This window comes from Mesoplodon densirostris, chromosome 7, assembly GCF_025265405.1.
Source record: "Mesoplodon densirostris isolate mMesDen1 chromosome 7, mMesDen1 primary haplotype, whole genome shotgun sequence".
In the NCBI taxonomy this organism is placed as follows: Eukaryota; Metazoa; Chordata; class Mammalia; order Artiodactyla; family Ziphiidae; genus Mesoplodon; species Mesoplodon densirostris.
In genome coordinates, this window is record NC_082667.1 from 63057886 (window position 1) to 63071596 (window position 13711).

The following is a 13711-nucleotide window of genomic DNA, read 5'->3' on the forward strand; positions in this document are numbered from 1 at the left end:
TTCAAGTTCAAAGCCGGGACTCGGTTCTCCAGATCTGGCGGGTGTGGTTCAGACTGCACGTTTTGCTCAACGCACCCAAGAACATGTTTTGGACTCCCGCGGCGAGGGGCGGTGGGAGAGGGTGAGGGTTTGCATCGGGACAGGGCGCGCACCCGCACACACTCTCCAAACCTGGGCGTGGTCGCTCTGAGCACGAGGTCCCGAGCCGAGTCCCGCGCTCCTCTAGGAGCCCGCGAGCGCCCCCTTCCCCCGCCGGAGCCCAGGCAGGGGCCGCCGGGATCTTACCCCTTGGCGCGCACCCCTGACCCGCCCCGCCCCGCCCCGCCCCGCCCCTCCCCGCGGCGGCCACGAGGGGCGGGCGGAGCGCTAGGAGAGAGGCGCGTTGGGCTGTGCGGCGCCGCCTCTCCTCCTTGCCGGGGGAGGGACGGAGGGGCAGGGCGGGAGAGAAAGAAAGCCCGACTGACCGGCTGGCCAAGAGCTGCATGCAACCGGTGGGAGGCCGGGCCGGCTGGGGCTGGGGCTTGGGTTCGGGCCGTTTCTCGGCGGGTCCCTGGCGGCGAGCGCGGACGGCCCGGAGGCGGCGGCTCTGAGCTGGCAGGCGGAGGGGTGTCTCCCGCGCCCGCCTGCCGGGCTCGGTCCAAGGATGCGGGGGGGCGATGCCCGGGGCCAGGGACGCGCTCTGTCACCAGGCGCTGCAGCTGCTGGCCGAGCTCTGTGCCCGCGGGGCCCTGGAGCACGACAGCTGCCAGGATTTCATCTACCACCTGCGGGACCGCGCCAGACCCCGGCTCCGCGACCCAGGTGAGTATTGCCGCCGCTGCCGGGCGTGACCGGAGGGCCCCGGGCTGGGAGTTGGGGCCGCACCGGGGCCTGAGGCAGGAGAACGACGCGGACTGGAGGGAGGAGGGCGGGTGACCACCGAGCTAGGTAGGGGAGGGCACCAGGAACCAGCGCACGGTGGCCTGATGCTGGACCCGGACAGGGACCCCGGCGGAGGTTGCTGCATGGAGGCCGGGTCCGGGTGGGCTGGCGCGGGGTTGGAGGCACCACGCCCGTCACTTGCGCTTCAGTTACCGGGGCTCCTGGGGGCGGCTCCCGAGCTCCGAGCTCCACTTCCCGGGCTCTGCGCTCCGGGTGAGGAGAGGCCGCGGCGGTCTCGCGAGCCATGGGAAGGGGGACGAGGCCAGAGGAAACTCTGGGAAGTTGGGAGTTGGGGACGGCCCCGGTCTGCGGTTGAATCCCACCGGGCGCTCCCCATCCTCTTCCTGGAGTGCCCATTTTCCTGTCCTTGGTCTGGGGTGAGAAGGGCGGGGCGGGAGCCGACGTTGGGCCGGGGACTGAGAGCTCCGGGTCCTGGGCAGCCGGGCCTGAACCCGTTCCCTCCGGTCTCGGCGTGGAGGCGGCCTGGGCCTGGGCTCCCGGCTCAACCAGATTCCGCCACCGGGCACACGAAGGTCGATGGACTCACGGGTCATGGCTTGTGCACCTACTGTTATTCCTAGTGAAAGTTTCGAAGCTCCTAACTTTGGAAAGTTCATTTATTATGGCCTTTGACCAATTAAGGTTGGAAGAGGGAGTTTTAGTGGAGCCGTTTGCTTTCCCCAAGGGTCCTGGGTCTCCCACATCTTCTCATCCACTGCTGGTTACTGGAAGACACATTGCTTCCAAATGTTTACTTGAGATTCTTCTCACCATGAGGAATCATTTTCTCGAATAGTCTCTCAACCTAAATACTAAAAAAAAGCATATTGTGGTTGGATTGTTAAAGATGGGGTAAGAAAAGGGCCCTTCCCCTGATATTCCTGTGTATAAATATTGGAAATGAGCTGTTGGTGTGCAAAGTATCCAGTATGAATTTACCTCATTTTAAGCCAATCCATTATATAAAAATTCATTTACCCAAGGATAAATTAGAGAATTATTTGATTCATAAAGAGGTATACACTGAGCCTGACTTAAATAGCATTTCCTTGATAGTATATCCAAAATGGGTCTGTGGGGCGAAGAGAAGTCATTTAATAAAAGTTTATATCAGATTTTCCCTACTCAAAGGCGTTTTTTTGTTTTTTTTTAATAAAAGAAAGATTATTGTTCCCCATTGCCTGTGGTTACATTAATTAAGTTTATGGGATGATCACTAATGTGTTACTTCAAAGTGGAGAATTAAGTCAAGAAATACTGTTGATTTCATATGATTTCCCCAGAGGTTTAATGCCCAGCCTTTGTGTGCCTCCTTGCTGGACTGATGTGCTGCACAGACTGCAGACAGGAGTAAGAGCACTTCGTTCATTAACTGGGGGCCCAGGATGGTGTCCTCATTGGGGGAAGTTCTGTCCTTAAGCAGCAGGAACAAGAAATAATCTAGCTTGCTTCACCCAAAGGAAGTGTTAGTGTTGAAACGTGCCACTTCTTTGCCTGTTGACTGTGCCAGGAGTTCCCACTGTTACCGCACATGAGCGGTCCTCTTTGGCTTTACAAGAGAAGATGGATGAGGCCGCTCGCCGAGTTGCACGTTTAACACTCCACATCTTTTTGGCTGATTTTGTGCCTCTGCTCCTCTTAATCTTCGAGCTAGATCCCATGCTCTAAAGTTTTCCTCAGCCCCTGCTCTGGGAAGCCCCTGAGGAAGAATCACAGAGAAGACTCCTTACAAAAGACACATCTGATTTCTTGGCTGAGAAATAGCCACAGATAAAGAGTATGCCGTGCTGCTCCTTGAATTCCTGAAAGCACTGCTCTGCTTTCTTAAACTGGGGCACAGTGGTTTTGAGGTAGCCCCATGACCCTCGTGATCTTTGATTTGGGTCAGGAAGTAGCCTGTTCACGAGGCAGGCGTGGGGAGGGGGACTGTGAGTGCAAGGTCAGAGGAACTGAGGCTGAAGCCCACATCCAAAGTGTACCCTCTCTTCCAGGGCAGTGCAACTCAGGCCAGCATCTCTCTTCATCTCCCTCCTTCCTCTCCTTGCCCACATTAATTCTTACATCAGATGCATTTGTCTGCATCCCTGTAAAGCTGTTTGGTTGTCCAAGCCAAGAGTGCCTTTAAATTCCGAGCCCTAAAAGCTGAGTGGTTGGAGTAGCTGCACTGCCCAAAGCTGTGAATGGCGCCGCTGCTGCAGTGTAGTGGGACCTGGCACAACGACGCCCAGCAGCAGCCCTGGCATGTGGGTCCCTAGAGAGCGTTGTCTCTGTAAATGCGTGACTTCCTTTTCTGTAACTGAACCCACATGAATGCCATGTTTCAGCTTTTTCTGCCCATTGTTCATCCCTGGCTACCCAGTGGTAGCTAGGTTTTCTCAAGCTCAACTGAGGAACTTTGGTTTTGAAAGGAGAAACCAGATATAATTCCCTGTGGACAGCAGAGTGATACCACATCTAGGATGTTTGTTCATTTTTTCAGTGGTGGGATAAGCCTGGGTCACAAATCAGTGGGCCATCAGAAAGGTTATTCTTTGCCCAGGTAGTTGCAGTGCTCTGATGTAGGAGTACAGTCCTTAGTCTTCCCTACCTTGGTATTGAGAGAGAATTTGATGAAGCCAAGTCATAAATTGGAACTGGAATACCTCATGCAGTCCTTCATCTGTACCAACTATGGAAAGTAAAATGTGGATTTTTAAGCTGAGGGTGAGCACTCTTCCATAGAGAGCAATTAGAATCCTTCTGTTAGGTGTCATGTTGTTTCATATATTGGCAATGTCCGGCATAAACTTGTGAATCTCAGCAAATAGCCTTCACAGCAGAGGGAAGAGCAAGTGCAAAGGTCAGGAGATAGGAGCGTCCTTGATGTGATGCAAGGAATAGTTGAGTTCAAGGGTGACTGGTGCAGAGTGAATAACATAGAGAATGACAAGAAATATGGTTAACGGTTGGAGGGGGAAGATCATGTATGGCCTTCTAAACCATTATAAGGACTTTGGTTTGTACTCTGAATGAGAAGGGTTTTAACAGAGAAGTGGCAACTCTCTGGCTGCTGTGTTGAGAAAATGCTGTTGAAGTTCAAGAGTAAAGACAGGGAAACTTGTTAGCAGGTTTCTCTAGTAATCCAGACAAAGGGGATAGTGGACATCAGTTTGAAGATACAGCACTAGGATTTGTTGATGGAATGGAGGTGAGTGGTGAGAGAAGAGTTAAGGATGACCCCAAGGCTTTTTGACCTAAGCAACTCCATTTACTGCATAGGGCAAGACTTCAGGAGAAGCAAAGTTGGAGTGGGGAGGAAAATAAGGAAGTTTTTGTTTTATTAAAAAAATTTTTGTTTTATTAAAGTCTTGTGGGGTTTTTTGTACATATTAGATGTGCGATGTCTCTTAGTTCAACAGGGACCTGAAGTATGGAAGTCTTCTTTAATGTTATCAACTGGTCAATGCTCATACTTTGTAACTGGGGACTTCACTCTCTCTCCTCAAGAGGACCAGTTGATTGTAGGACAGCAGTTATTAAAAGGTCTTTCCTTGCGTGGAATGAAAAGCTCAAGTTAACTTCTACTTGTTGATCTCAATTATACTTATTGCAGTCAAAAAAGAATTCGTCTCTTTCCCATTTGGCTATTAGGGGGTAGCGATTGTAACTTTTCTCATCCTTTTGTTTCCACATCTGGAAAAGAAAAGAAGATTGGATCGAATGATTTCTAGGTTTTAACCATGTTTTATTATTTTCCTTGTAAGTCTTTTCTTCTGAAGGGTGCCAACCACATCTGTGCCAAGCACTTTATGTAGGTCATTTCCTTTAATCCTCTTAACATCTTCCAAGACCTTGCTGCTCAAAGTGTTCGACTGTGCGCCAGACCTACTGATGTGAATCGGTGTCTTAACAGGATCCTCAGGTGATTCATAGGCACATTAACGTTTGAGAAGCATTGTCAAAAGAGATTGGTATATCTGAATAAATTGAAGTGCAGAGAGCTAAACTAGCCCAAGGCCATGGGTTCCATTTAAGAAAAAGAGTTGAGCCTAAGTCAAAGTAGCTTCTAGGTAAACCCATCACATATACTAAGAATCTAGTTGTTGTCAATGAAAATTTCCTAGGTTATCTTTTCATTTAGATGTCTTTTCTCTATTCTGTTTTTCTATAATGGATTTAATCTCTAAATGTAGGTTAAATTCTATGCAGTTATACAGATTTTGCTCAATATTTTTATTTTTACTTTTTAAAATTGAAGTTTGATTTACAATGTTGTGTTAGTTTTAGGTGTACAGCAAAGTGATTCAGTTTTATACACACACACACCCTTATATATTCTTTTTCAGATTATTTTCCATTCTAGGTTATTACAAGATACTGAATATAGTTCCCTGTGCTATACAGTAGGTCCCTGTGTTTGTCTATTTTTATATATAATAGTGTATATCTGTTAATCCCAAACTCCTAATTTATTCGTCCCTCTTTGGTTACCATAAGTTTGTTTTCTATGTCTGTGTCTGTGTCTATTTCTGTTTCACAAATAAATTCATTTGTATCTTTTAAAAAAAATCCCACATAGAAGTGAAATTATGTGATATTATATGATAATTATTATATAATAATTATATATAATAATTATATATTATAATTATTATATAATAATTATATATTTATAATAATTATATATTGTAATTATTATATATTATATGATACTTGTCTTTCCCTTTCTGACTTACTTCAGTTAGTATAATATTCTCTAGGTCCATCCATGTTGCTGCAAAGGGCATTATTTCATTCTTTTTTATGGCTGAGTGGTATTCCACTATATATATATATCTCTCACATCTTCTTTATCCTTTCATCTGTCGATGGACATTGCTCAGTATCTTGGTCATGAATTCTTTTATTCAGGATACTGGTTTTCCATTGACATTCCAGCTTTGTATTTCTAGGGATTTTTTTCTTCATTTTCTGGTGAACTAGAGCATGTTCACTTGGTCAGGGTGTCAAATAGAGCTTTACAACACATCACTGATGACCCCTCTTTACGACACATCACTGATGACCCCTCTTTCTAAGTAGATGTTAACCCTAGTCAGGAGAAGCTTTCTCTAGACTGGTTTTCAACCTTGGTTGCATATTAGAAACATTTAGGGAGCTCTAACAAACAAACAAACACAAATAAAACAAACAAGAAACTACCAGTGACTGAGCTCTATCCTGACCAATTAAATTGGAATCTCTGGGGGTGGGACCTGATATCGGTATATTTTTATATAAGTTCCTCTGTTGGTTGTAATGTGCACCAGGTGGAAGACAACCGTTGAGGCCAATAAGTGAAGGATGAACCCACCTAACTCTTCTCAGCTCAGCTCACATTTCTTTTTTGCAAAATTAGGAAAGATGGTATCAAGTTGGGGGCCTTGACTATTACCTTGTACAGTCATCACCCAAATCAACTAACTGATTCTTAACTTTCTTTTGACAATATTACCCCCAATTTTTATTTAAGGACTCTATAAAAATATCATGAGAATCTATTATAGCCACTCAATTGGGGGAAAAAAAAGAACAAATGGAGAAAATCATGTCCAAAGTATTTCATTGAAAGGCCAGAATGTGGAACCATCACTAGTGTCACCTTATATTGATTTAGAATGAAATAACTTATAAAAAGATGTACATGTAAAATAATAATTAAATGCAGTTCCTAAGGGAAAGTCTCCAAAATAATCATTGAGATTAAACTTTAACCTTAATTCAGATTTTCAAAGATAGTCAAGGGAAAAATCAGCCTTAAAACACTGGATTGTTATGAATAGACATTGGTGTGATTATGCACATGGGATTAATTTTTAAAAATTAATGTTAATTGCAGTCAGGAACTAGAGAGTCTTCTAAGGAATGAGTGGCATATTGGATGCACAATATGTGAAGATTTAATTTGCATTACTTCAGTGACATTTTAGGGCTTCTTCATAAATATTTTATTTAAACAAGTGTGTTTTCATCTCCACGGGATTCCTCTACATGGACCAGTGAGTGGTTTAGTCATGAGGTAGTTATCAAGAGGGAAAAACAAAAGCAAATTGTGGTAAAGGCATCACAGGCAGCCCTGTGGCCAGCTGCCTCTTTCAGAATAAACAATCAAAAGCAAACTTCTTGATGTGGGCTAAGCTTTCAAGGAAGACTTAAGTTGACACTTAAGGGAAGTCATCCTAAAATTCCCTGTTATGTACAGAGCACAGGCATTGCTTTCATGGTAAGAGCATACTGGCACTTTTGTGTTTGTGTGTGCTCGTGGGCTTTCTCATGTGGTTGGCTTAAAAAAATTCATAATCCCTTCCTAAGTGGCTTACTTGAGGGAACTAACAAGTTCATGTGCTCAGGTGTGTAGAGAAAGGGAGGATCTTAGTGGGGGGCATCAGTGGGAGAGCAGTCTCCGTTTCCAAAAGATAAGTATGGAGTATGTATTATTACTTTCTAAATGAAATCACAATTTGAGCCATAAATGTTCACCACGACTTTTTCTTTTCAAGTTTTGCATTGGGTTGGCTTGAAATATGGCTTTAAACCAAGGCAAACCCCAGCAACTTGGCTTTGCAGATCTCCTTGAAATATTCATGTGTCCTCGTGCATGTATTTTATCACACCAAAACTTTTATACCAACACTGATAGAACTGCACTCGAAAGAAAAATAAAATCTCACCCAGGAAATCAAGATGACAAAGTGGAATAAGCAAGAGCTTTGGAGTCAGAATCTGATCCTGCTCTTACTAGCTTTATTGACATTGAGCAAAATATTTAACTCTTCACTTTATTCATCTGTAAAACGGGACGGGGGAAGGCTGTTGCAGCACAGTGTGCAGAGTAAGTGCTCCAGTAACTGCTCAATAAATGGATTTGGTGGTAGTAGTATCCACGCTTCCCCTCATCTGTGATCCATGGGCACGCGTGTGTTTCACCTATTTATGCAGGCATACCTTGGAGATATTGCAGGTTTGATTCCAGACCGCCACAGTAAAGTGAGACACATGAATTTTTTGCTTTCCCAGTGTATATAAAAGCTATGTTTACACCATACTGTGGTCTCTTCAGTGTACAACAGCATTATGTCTAAAAAAAAAGTATGCAATTTAAAAATACTTCATTGCTAAAAAACACTAACCATCATCTGAGACTTCAGTGAGTCATAATTTATTTGCAATAGTAACCTCAAAGATTACTGATCACCATAACAAATATAATAATCATGAAAAAGTTTGAAATATTGGGAGAATTACCAAAATATGACAGAGACATGAAGTGAACAAGTGCTGTTGGAAAAATGGCCTGATAGACTTGCTTGATGCAGGGTTGCCACAAACCTTCCATTTGTAAAAAAAAAAAAAAAAATGCCATATCTGTGAAGCACAATGAAGCAAGGTATGCCTGAAATTATTCACAAACAAAATTAACTATTCTACTTTTTTGTAAACTTAACTTTTTATCACCACTTATTAGCTGTATGACCCTGGAAAGTTATTCAATCCCTGTGTCTTAGTTTTCTCATGAATAAAATGGAGTGCTATTACCTAAATAAAATACAGGATGCCCAGTTCAATTTGAATTTCAGATAAAGAACAGATATCTATTGTTTATCTGAAATTCAAATTGAATTGGGCATCTTACATTTTTATTTGCTAAATCTAGCAACCCTACATTAGTACTTATCTCATAACGCATGTGAAATACTTACTGTAGTACTGCGCATGTAGAAAATGCTCAATAAATACTAGCCATTATTACTATTATTATTATAATTTTCCATGATGGACAGTCATTATTGTGCAATTGTTGTGATGACTATATATTCCAGAAGGTAGATAAATCTTTTTTTACTTACCCTTTCTTTTGGGGTATTTCTAGCATCTGATTTTTTATTACTATAAATAATATTTTACATCTATTGTACCCTACTGCCTTTTGGGAAAATTTCTTAATAGTTAATTATCACCAATGGGTTCCAATTGCTTTCCAGTATATCTATGCCAGTTAGCCCTGCTACATATCAACAGTCAATGTGCTACCATCAGGTGGTATAATGTGAACAGAAGGCTGCTAATGTAACAGGTTTTAAGTAGCTACCTGGTTGTTGTTTTTTTGCATTTTTTTGTTTGTAGTGTTGACTGTTTTTACTATTTTAAACCAATTTATATTTCCTGTTATGTGAATTTTGTGTGTTTATTCTCTACCATGTACAAATTTATTTTTTGAGGATCTTAATGTATTTCTTACCAATTTGCATTAGTTGGACCATAAATATTCTGTCAAATTAGCTTAGAGAAGGAGCAGTGTATAGTCAATGGACTCGGGTTGTCTGACTATAATCAATCCATTACACTAGACTGCCTTTTATAATGTTAGGAGTGTGTCAAGAAATAGGGATTCATTGTAACATTCTTTCCAAGGCAAAGTGCTGCCTTTATGTATGTGAAATATGAAAAAAAATTGCTGTTATATAACTTGAATCTTTTTCCTTTTTTCCCCCCCTCTTTCCAACTCCCCTCCCTTCTTAGCACCTTACTACTATAGCCACACTGATCTGATCACTCTTCTAATTATAATTAAGTTGAATTCAAAAAACATCCATTGAGTGCCTCTTAAGTGCCAGGTACTAGGTTATTAGGCATCACTGATTCAAAGATACATTAGACATGGTTACTGCCCCTATGGAACTGAGATAAAACAATAACTGCAATTAATAAAATAAAGATTGGAAGGGAGATATCACTGAATACAGTTCAGAAAAAGAGGAGAGAAGTAATTAGCTGACTTGAGTGGATCTGTAGAGAATTCCTGGAGAAGCTGATTCTTGGGCAGAGCACTTTGCCTGGAATGTGTGGGTGGGAAGGACATTCTAGGAATGTACAAACGTTCTAGGACAGGAGAGAATGGATCTTTGGCCATAGTAAGTGGAGGGCATGTTGGTAATGCTGAGAGATGAGTCTGCTCTTGTGAACACTGGCCATCAGATCATGGAAGTCCTTGTTTGCCATTGTCAAAGTCCCACGGAGGACTTGGGTTAGAGTACTCTGATGCAGAAATCTTGAAGGAAGTACAGTTTACTGCGACGAGCCCAAAGGATCCATTCTCAGCAAAGTAGACCAGGAGATTTCAGGATGGGGGAAATTCTGTGAGTACACTTCTCAAGTCTTCCCGGTTCTCATGGGAAAAAAGCTGAAGTTGGTGATGGTGTTCTTCCTGACTGAGTTAAGGTCCTGACAGATTGGAGTCACCGCATGGGAGATTACCTGTTCAGATCCCCAACCATGTCACCTTGAAACGCAAGTGCAGTTACCTCATAGAGTTGTAAAAACTGCCTTTAGCAAGTGTAGTCATCTGGTTCAAACATCTGGGTTCCAGATATAATTTCAGACTATGCCAACAGTGACATCTTGCTTCCTTGCCTGTTTATTTGATAATGAAAAAGCAGTGTGTTCAGTTGCATGGCAGTCACTCAGTTTGAGGGTATGCACAGTCTGTTTTCTCTGATGTTATAGGGCCCAGGAGGGAGTAAGCATGGCAAGCCTGCGTAGTGCCTACCAAGCCACGCTGTGGAGATGGTGGTTTATGCTATTGGGTTGACCAAAAGGTTCATTTGGGTTTTTCCGTAACAGCTTACCAAAAACCCGAACGAACTTTTTGGCCAACCCAATGTATACAGGGACTGCTAAGAGGCTGGTACAGTTCTTTAAAATAATTGCATTGAATGCCCTTAGGCAGGTCCTACATTTTCCACCTTTCATATCTGCCCCACCTGCCCCGCCCCACACACGTAAACTTTTCTTATCACATTTAGGGGATATGCCTGGCTGCCGAAGACATTTCAGTTTGCATCAGCTATAGCACTGCAGACCCACTGAAGGGTTTTAAGCTGAAAACTGAGGTGAGCAGGTTTGTCTTCTAATTAGATGACTCTGGAGGCAGAGGTTATGATTAGAAATGCCATTCGCTAACTCATCAAAAATTATTGAACCTCTCCCATGTACAAGACTCTGTTCTAGGTATTGTACACACCTAGGTACCTTGATACAGTATTGTATCTACACTAGGGAACCAAACAGAACATAAAAAGCTTGCCCTTATAGAACTTACGTGTTGGCGTGGGAAAATAATACATAAATAAATTAACTAATTACATCATATGTTAGTGATAAGCACTAAGGAGAAAAATAAAGCATGGAAAGAGAAGAGGTGTGGAAATTAAAATGGCATCACTGAGAAATGGATGTATGAGTAAAAGTCAGAGATGTGGGAGCAAGATGTGCACATATCAGGAGGAAGAGCATTCCAGGCAGCGGGACAGCAGGTGTAAAGGTCCTGAGGCAGGCACATGCTTGGTATATCTAGGTATTAGCCAGGGGCAGTGGCACTGTGGTGGGGTTGGCAAGGAAGAGGGAAGTAGTAGGTGAGGTCAGAGAGGTGATGGCAGGCTGATTGTAAGGCCCTAGAAGCCGTTGTCAGTTTTACTCAGAGAAAGATGGGAAGCCTTAAGAAAGTTTTAAGCAGAGAAGTAATATGTCTAACTTAGGAATAGAGAGGATCCCTCTAACCGGCATATAGAAAACAGACTGTAGAAGGGAAGGGTGGAATCAGGGAGAGCAGTGAGGTAGCTGGTGTGAGAGATGATGGTGGCTTGGACCAGAGTGATGGCAGTGGAGGTGGTGAGAAGTGGTCAGATTCTGGGTAGCTGGAAGGTAGAGCTGATGGGATTTGTTGATGGATGGATGTAGGGTGTGAAAGACAGAGGAATCAAGAATGACTCCAAGATTTTGGCCTGAGCAAGAGAATAGAGGAGAAGTTTGAGGGGTATAATTAGGAGCTAAGTTTTGGATGTATTAAGTTGGAAATGCTTATTAGTGAGTCATGTGGGGAGCAGATGAGGAAGCTGGACATATGAGCCTGGAGTTTGGGAAAGATGGCTGGACTGGAGATACAGATGTGAGAGTTGTAGGCTTAGAGGTGATGTTTAAAAGGAATCATCTAGGAAGGTGGTGTTGACTAGAGGAGATAAGAGTACCAGGACCGAGTTCTGGAACTCTCCAACACCAAGAGGATGGAGAGAAAATGAGGAATGAGCAAAAGAAATCTAATAAAGAGAGCAGAAGATGCAAGCAAGAGTATTGACCTGAAAACCAAGAAGAAGAAGGTGTGTGAAAGAGGGGAAATAAACAGCTGTGTAAAATGCTACCATTAGGTCAAGTAGAATGAGCACTGATGACTGACCACAGCAGTTACATGATGTAGGGGTCATTGGACGTGATGTTGACAAGCCATTTGGTAGAGAGGTGAGAACAGGAGCCTGACTGGAGGGACCTTAAGAGAAATTGATGGGAGAGGAATCAGGGGCAGTGAGTATAGACTACTCTTTCAAGTTTTTCTGTAGACAAGAGCAGAGAGAAATGAGTTAGTAGTCACTGGTGAGGGAAGTGAGATCAAGGGTTTTTGTTTTTATTTAAAGTTATAAGAGGACTTCCCTGGCCCTGGAGGCGCCGTGGTTCAGAATCCGCCTGCCAGTGCAGCGGACACGGGTTCGATCCCTGGTCCAGGAAGATCCCACGTGCCTCCGAGCAACTAAGTCCGTGTGCCACAACTACTGAGCCTGCGCTCTAGAGCCCGCGAGCCACAACTACTGAAGCCCGGGTGCTCTAGAGCCCGTGTGCCGCAACTACTGAGCTCATGTGCTCTAGGGCCTGCGTGCCACAACTACTGAGCCCGCGTGCTGCAGCTACCGAAGCCCACGCACCTAGAGCCCATGCTCTGCAACAAGAGAAGCCACCGCAATGAGAAGCCCGTGCACTGCAGCAAAGAGTAGCCCCCGTTCACCGCAACTAGAGAAAGCCTGCATGCAGCAATGAAGACCCAACGCAGCCCCGCCCAAAAAAATTACATTAAAATAAATAAATAAAATTTATAAAAAATAGTAAGTTATAAGAAATTAAGAGATAGCAGCGCTTAGGTGATGGGAATGATCTGGTAGAAAACAATAATTAATGATGTAGGATAATGAGGGGAGGCTTGCTGGAGGGATATCCTTGAGTGGGCATTTGGATATGCTCCTAGAGTTCAAGGACCAAGTCTAGTCTCCACATATGCATTTAGGAGCCATCAGCATAAAGATGATATTTAAAGCCAAGAAACTAGATGAGCCTACCAAGCGGTGACTTAAGATAAAAGAAGTCAAGCAACTAGTTAGAGGTGAGGGAGATGAGAAGGAACAAACAAAGGAGACTGAAAAGGATTAGTTAAGTAGAATGGGAGGAAAATCAGGAGTGTGATGGCCTGGAAGTGCAGAAAGTATTCCTGGGAGGAAGCCGTGAGCCCTTGTGTGAAATGCAGCTGATGGGTCAAGTATGATGAGAACCAAGGACTGCCCATTGCATTTAGCAACGTGGTAGTTCATTGGTGACCTTGAACTGAGTGGTTTTGGAGTGGGGGTGGGTGAATGGAGTAGGTGAAAGTCTGATTACAGTCTCTTCAAGAGAAAAAGAAGAGATGTTGAAAAAAGAGAATATACACTGCTTTTTTGTTGTGAAGGAAAAGGGAGGAGAAATTGATTCAAAAGATGGTTTCTAAAGAAAGGAGAAAATAACTGCACGTTTGTATGCTGGAGAGAAGTTAAAACTGATGCAGAGGATTGAACTGCCTGAGTGATGTGCTTGAGTCGGTGGGTTTTTCAACAGTTCATTTGTTGTCAAGGAACCAGCGCAGAGTGTATGGGCCCAGGTGAGTAGATATGGTTTGAGGATCTTATAGAATTGTCCTCTG

The 13711-nt window shown here is 43.6% G+C and overlaps 1 protein-coding gene across 9 annotated transcripts in view; it reads left to right on the plus strand.

Annotated features, from left to right (window-relative positions):
• Positions 1–403: 403 nt before the first annotated feature.
• The window catches only part of LOC132493189 (synaptotagmin-9), a 391713-nt gene continuing 378405 nt past the window's right edge, over positions 404–13711 (plus strand). For 5 of the 9 annotated variants that reach the window (XM_060103488.1, XM_060103490.1, XM_060103489.1 and 2 more), the window contains exon 1: positions 404–801. In XM_060103488.1, coding sequence (XP_059959471.1) covers positions 657–801 — 145 coding nt within the window. In that variant the 5' untranslated portion in view covers positions 404–656. The remainder of the gene's footprint in view (positions 802–13711) is intronic. The other 4 variants (XM_060103499.1, XM_060103501.1, XM_060103500.1 and 1 more) reach the window with 3 other exon arrangements.